Source organism: Spodoptera frugiperda, chromosome 5 (genome assembly GCF_023101765.2).
Source record: "Spodoptera frugiperda isolate SF20-4 chromosome 5, AGI-APGP_CSIRO_Sfru_2.0, whole genome shotgun sequence".
NCBI classification, from domain to species: Eukaryota; Metazoa; Arthropoda; class Insecta; order Lepidoptera; family Noctuidae; genus Spodoptera; species Spodoptera frugiperda.
The window spans coordinates 8,422,762-8,429,183 of record NC_064216.1 but is presented as its reverse complement, the minus strand read 5'-3'; the positions used below and the strand labels follow the sequence as shown (position 1 = coordinate 8,429,183).

The window sequence follows — 6,422 nt, the reverse complement described above, 5'->3', positions numbered from 1 at the left end:
ACGTACAGTGCAATTTGTTAAAATTACCAGCCTTCATTTTTAAACGAGCTGACACTAATTTACCCATCCCCAAAAATACGATGTCCAAAAAACTTGTCTCAACTCTTCCAAAATTATGAAGACCTGTCACGAAATACGAAATGCATATCGGGGTATCGAATAAACCACTTGACTCACCCACACATACAAAGGGCGCTTTTCATGTACGTGGGCCTTTTGTGCCGGGGGCGGCGCGCGCACTATAAAAGCCCGACCGGCTCAGTCAGCCCCACATTCCCGCCTGTGATCTCACTAGCGACACACGCTCTCTCTACTATTACTATTTCATCTATCAAAACCTTCAACATGTCTTATTACGCTAACAACGAATACATCATCGCAACAAACAACTCGATCAACGAGAACAGATACAACAGTGAAAAGATGAAGAACAGTGGCATCAAGGCTCTGTTGAGGCCTTTGATGAAGATGATCAAGAAGACGACCAAGCGCGCTCCCGCCAAAAAGTGCGACACGTGCTTCGAGGAGGACCAGAACTCGAGCAACGAGATGCTGGAGCGCAAGATCTGCGAGGAGATGGAGGCGTGCCAACCTGGCGCCGCCTTCCTCGTGTACAACGACAACAACACGTGCGACCTTGTGCCAGTGACCCCTGACAACTTCTACGTACCAGTGCACTTCGCGAGGACTGAAGCCGGTACTTTCTTCTGGACCACCGTCTCCAAAACCGAGGCTGACTTCGCAGCGGCAGCTCACTGCTACACCGAGTGCCAGACCGCGGAGCAACAGTACCCCGTCCTGCAGGACCGCTGGGTGCAAGCCTAAACTGCAACCAGTACTTGACAACAATCAGTGTCTTCCGTGAAACCAGTGCCTGCTCCGTTGGTTTCCGCAATCGTCTGTGATGTTAGCTTTAACTTAGTTCAAGGTGCCATATAGGGATAAGTTAGGTTAGGCCTGCTCAATACTCGTGATAACTCCTCGAAAGCTTTAATTGTATTTTCGATAGTGTTGTGATATTTTTGAAAATATTTTGTATTGTATAAATTAATGTTAGGGTATAGTGAGCTTTGCATTGTGATCTTCCTTATCAAGCTTTAATTGTTGTAGGGATTAGGTATTTATTGACATTTACTTGTGTTATGATTTCGTATAAACAATATACAAATTGAATGAATTTGCTATCTTTTACTGCATTACTACCCGAATACCCCTTACACACAACTAAACAAACACAAAAACACACAAATTGAATACAGTAGCAAGTAAAACCGCAAGGTTCAGTACTAATAAGACAAGACAGAGTCGATAAAATGTTCTTACTTGAAGCTACTCTTGGTTTGTACTCTGGACCAAAAAGTAGTCAGACGAGGTCGGCGCGGGCGACGGCGCGAGCCACCACTCTTGCCTCGCCATACTCGGAGGGCAACATTTTGTGCGCGCGCGCACGTGCAGGCCCGAGGCAAAGCTACCGGACTTTTAATGGTCTCTTTTTTAAGCCGCCGCATTAACTCTGTTGTTTTGAGCTGTTATTTATTTTATACAATTAGGCACGTACTGTGGGTTACGCAATGGTGGCCGTAAAATTTAATGGATCGATAGTAAGACGAGATACTTCAACAACATTATTCATGCAAATAGTACATAATAGGTATTAAACGATCCAATGTTTAGATTAGTGATTAATTAGTTAGTTGTAGGTTTACATAAATACTGAATACTTTAGCTACAGTTAACAGTACAGTGTTTGCTAGAGAGATAAAGATATTGAATTGTTTGTCCTTAAAAAACACACAATAAAACACAAGCAGTAGTAATAATCAAAATTTATTAATTAATGGGCACACACAGCAATCAATGTCATTAACAAAAACAAACAAAAAACCACTATATGGCTATAAAAACAAAACATAAAATTGTATTATCGACACGTATAATATTTGCGATCATTAACGACGAAGGCGAGGCTATCGATAGCCTCCGTAATAACAACCACATCGCACGCATCGCATCAACGACCACTTTCATTATTTCATGCAAAAACCTTCAATTTAATACTACTACCTTACATAGTAAACTTTAATAACAGTGCCGAGGTAACTACCAAGCTTTTCTCCGAGAAAAAAGTCGCATAAAACTACGGACACGTTTAAAAATTCATGCCACCCTGAGGACAAGTTCCAACCTGTTGCAAAATATCCAATCTTCAACAAGTTTGAACGTGTCTTGGGAAAATGAAAAAATGCACTATTTAAATGTAGAACGCATTGTGCAATCAGATAATAGGAAAGACTTAGAAAGAACGAACAAATAGTAGATGACAATAAGCGAGAATTTATGCAAGAAACACGTGCATTATTCATTCAATAGTTTACTATAATGCATTTACTATACAAACCATTCATTATTGTTAGTGAAATTTTATTTTGTTAGTAACAAAAGTAATGTATTGTATTCATAAGTTAGTAGCTATAGATTGACTATAGTATCTATAGACATTATTCCAAAAGTCATTGTGAATTTCTATTCTAAACACACCCAATTGTACCACCCGTCCCAACTTAATATTTGCAAGTTAGTACTTATGTAAGTAAATGACATGCATATTAAATTAGATTAGATAGATTATTTAATGAACGTCTTAGTTAGTTATTAATTTGTTAGTAAGCATTTAATCTACTCATGCAATTAGAACTATGTAAAAGCCATGCATTTTCCGAAACTACACTCTACACTAAAGTCTGAGTAAGAAAATGATGACAAGCAAATTACGTTTTCCATTCTAAAATAAAAACAATAAACAATGTTACTACATGACTTGTTAAAAATACTACCGTTCAATCATCTCATTGATCTGATTGATTAAAAACTGTTTTCCACTTCTCAATGAAAATCATACGATCAAAAATCTAACCGATAAATATTTTATCAACACTCAAAACAGGCATATTGTGTATTATCTTTATCAACAATGTTCCAAAACAAGCTCCGCAAATAAATATAGGGTGTCCCAAAATTAACGCAAGATTTGAATTAAATAGAAAACGGCGTTTTTAGTCTTTTGATAGTTATATTTTTATTGACTCGTAAAGTACATAGGATAGGGTTATGTATGCAATAACACATCGGACAAATGGCCTCACGGCTTTGTAGCATATGCGCACTCTTTTGTTGAAATTTTCCATGACCATTCTGCATAAATGTGGCTGAATTTCGTTGATGCAGCGTTGAATCTCCTCCTTTAATGCACGGGTGGTTGTGGGCTTGTTGACATAGACTTGTGATTTCAAATAACCCCATAAAAAGAAGTCTAATGGTGTTAAATCACTCGATCTAGGAGGCCAATTTTGATCACCGAAACGAGAGAGTACACGACCTGGAATGTCTTTGAAATATTCTTTAATAATGAAGACACGTTGATCTATCGTGTAACGCTCCATTTTTAATAACCCTATACTGTTAGCTGTCAAATTGCTTTTTTTCAGGGTTGCCAACACTTCACTGCACAAATGGTGGCAAATTCAAATCTTGCGTTAATTTTGGGACACCCATTATAATGAGAAGTGCAAAATTTTCCGATTACGGTAGAGCCTCATTCGTGACGTAGTTAGTAAATACAGAAGCAGCGTTATCCTCTGGCACTACCGTCAAAAACCCTAGGATTCACCGAGATAACCCTGTTTTCAATGACATGCAAAAATAATCCAATACTATTAATCTCATAAGGAAAATCTGCTAAGAGAAAGCAGAACGATATGGCTATTTTGCTTTTAATTATGTAAACAAAAGCCAACCAGATAATTATAAATGTAACAATAAACATTTACTACATATAAAAAATACCATATACAATTTCGCAATTAAAACATATTTTCATCACTAAAAGCCCATTCAATACAACCACTACCCAACTACAATAATTTGCATCTCAAACTTTGCATAATTCTGTTCACGTCTCGCTAAATGCCTCAAACCAGATATGCTAATTGCTACTACTGATTAAAAGTACCCAGCGTGAGGTACCGCTAGCCCAGTCGTCATAATTACCAGAACAACTACATGGTCTATAATACGCGGGTAGAGATAGCGAAGTGGTCCGGTATAATAATACCATACGAAGCGGCCGAGCGACGGATCCGTGAGAAATTTCGGCAGATGTACAATTCCTTGACGCGGTACGACGAGTGAGCGCTTATCTTTTTTTTTTCTTTTTCCACTTTAATAATACGGCGTTCTGTATCGACGTTTCGAGGCTCGTTCGTGAGTCATCGACGCATTGTTACCTCATGCACGTGTTCAATGCGTCGGACGCTCGGGTTAGAAAGGATTTTTTGCAACCCTTATTTCGAATTCCGCAACTCTTGCAAAATTTGGGTTAAATATTTTTTTCTACTTAATTTCAAATGCGGAATTTTCGGTATACACGTGCATTACTATTGTTGCTATTGAAAGAAATTTGCGATTTCTTATGGACACACGTGCAGAGATTCGGGTTTAAGAAAAGGGTCAGTTCATAATTGGACCGGGTTGGATGGGTAGTGTAATAACCACTAGCATGTCCGTAATCATTATGATCTATAGCTAATTGAAGATTGTGCTCGGCGGCCGAGTTAATTAGTTTTCAATTACAATTAAATTGCTATTAGGGTGCTGCCGATGAAATAAACCCGATAAAAGCAATTAGAGCGGCCTATAAAATCATTTCATGGGACTGATCATTTATGGGAGATATATTTTTGGTGCGTAGCATCATAGTTATATGGAAGAAGCCGACTGTATTTTGTTACGCATAATTTATGTTTCTAAATTGTACCCTCAACCGAACAATCGACTCAAACAATCAGAAAATTTAAGGAATCTATACTACAGGCATGCATGCTCATGCTGTCAATCAAAAAACTTATATCATGAACTATTTGTTGCAATCTAAATTACCATATTGCTAGATTTCACGCCCATAGTCACGTGACTTAAAACTTGGACGTGGAGCTCTATACACCTGTGTAATTGTGCTAGGTCCACACTAGTGGTGATATCATCCAAGTTGGCTGTTTGCACAAGTGATGGCATACAGTGATCGTGTCAACAACCACTTGCGTCAACGATGAGGTGGCTTGAGCTTAATTAAGGAGATGGTAGACATTTTCGCAGAAGTTACATACCTTTTAATTTATTATGGATTTTATTTTCTCGTTTGTTAGATAGAAAGTTACTTTTTCATCAGTTGTGTTTGTGTCTCATTTATTGCTAAGTGTCATATTTCTCCGTTTTCCTCTTGTTATTTTAAAACATACATTTTCTCTTATAAGAAGTCTACCCACAATTTCGGATTTCTGCCATTTCCGAGAATTTTGCAAACCGAAAATCATTAATAGACATTTTTGATCCAAGATTCAAGTTCGAAATCTCTTGCAAAACAGTTCTTTCAACAGATAATTAAAAAACATTGAATCGATTCGAATTGAGAATATCTTCTTCTTTTTACGTTGGTGAAAAAATAAAAGAACAGCGGTTCCATTTTCAAATATTATGGGCACCATGGTATAGAGTTTAGTGCGTGCCACAGTTAATTTAGAATCGTTTGTGGACGTAGCCCTCTTGTTACGTTTAATTGCGGTGATGACGACAAACGTTAACTTATAACCCTTTAACTAATGAAAGTAGTTTAGAGATAGTACTACACTGCTCTGTTTTGATCATGTGATCTTAGAAGACGTATTGTTAAGGATTAACTAAAAAATACTTGCATTTTCTATGTATGTATTGATTAGTTTCCATTTTCAGAGAATGGATTTGCAATTTTATTTAAGTGGTAAGTAAGTTTTTCAAGTGGTAACAGTTATCTCAACAATGTTCCATCAAATTATTTAACAGTTATCTTAACAATATTCGTGGTTTTTCTTTTCTATTTTGTCTTTCCCCGTTCTTAATATTTTGCATCATTTTTATTTTAATATTTCTCCTTAACATTAGCGAATATACAGTGACTCATACAAGTCATATTTATGAACGTCCACACTTCCATTAATTGCACAACTGATACAATTCATTATTTATCAGTTTCAATTCAAATAATTTGCTCAATGCGATGTATGAGCACACTTATGTACACATGTGTTATGTACTATGACTCATTCTGAATTATAGGTAAGGATTTTAGCTTTAATTTCTGTCTTGAAATTTTCGTATTATTCGATCCATTTTCACCGATGTCATAAACTTTCTAGTACCTATCATGAAGTAAATCATCCACTTTTACAAATAAACACTACAAGGATAGATAAGTAGGCATTGTAAATGAAAGGTATCATCAATTCATCTATTAACTGTAACAGTTCCATTAGAAGAACTATTAGGTAATTAAAAACAAAACACTATCACCATCATTATCACTTCACATCATGATGATCACTATCATCGTC

At 36.8% G+C, this 6,422-nt stretch overlaps 1 protein-coding gene across 1 annotated transcript; it reads left to right on the top strand.

Annotated features, from left to right (window-relative positions):
• Nucleotides 1-251: 251 nt before the first annotated feature.
• LOC118271850 (enhancer of split m4 protein-like) lies at nucleotides 252-1,177 on the top strand. The gene has a single exon (XM_035588094.2). It carries the CDS (start codon nucleotides 346-348, stop codon nucleotides 823-825), a length of 480 nt encoding a protein of 159 aa, XP_035443987.2. The 5' UTR covers nucleotides 252-345; the 3' UTR covers nucleotides 826-1,177.
• The last annotated feature ends 5,245 nt before the right edge of the window (nucleotides 1,178-6,422 follow it).

Coding starts and splice junctions, on each gene's coding strand:
- LOC118271850 (XM_035588094.2), top strand. CDS start 346: ATGTCTTATTACGCTAACAACGAATACATCATCGCAACAAACAACTCG.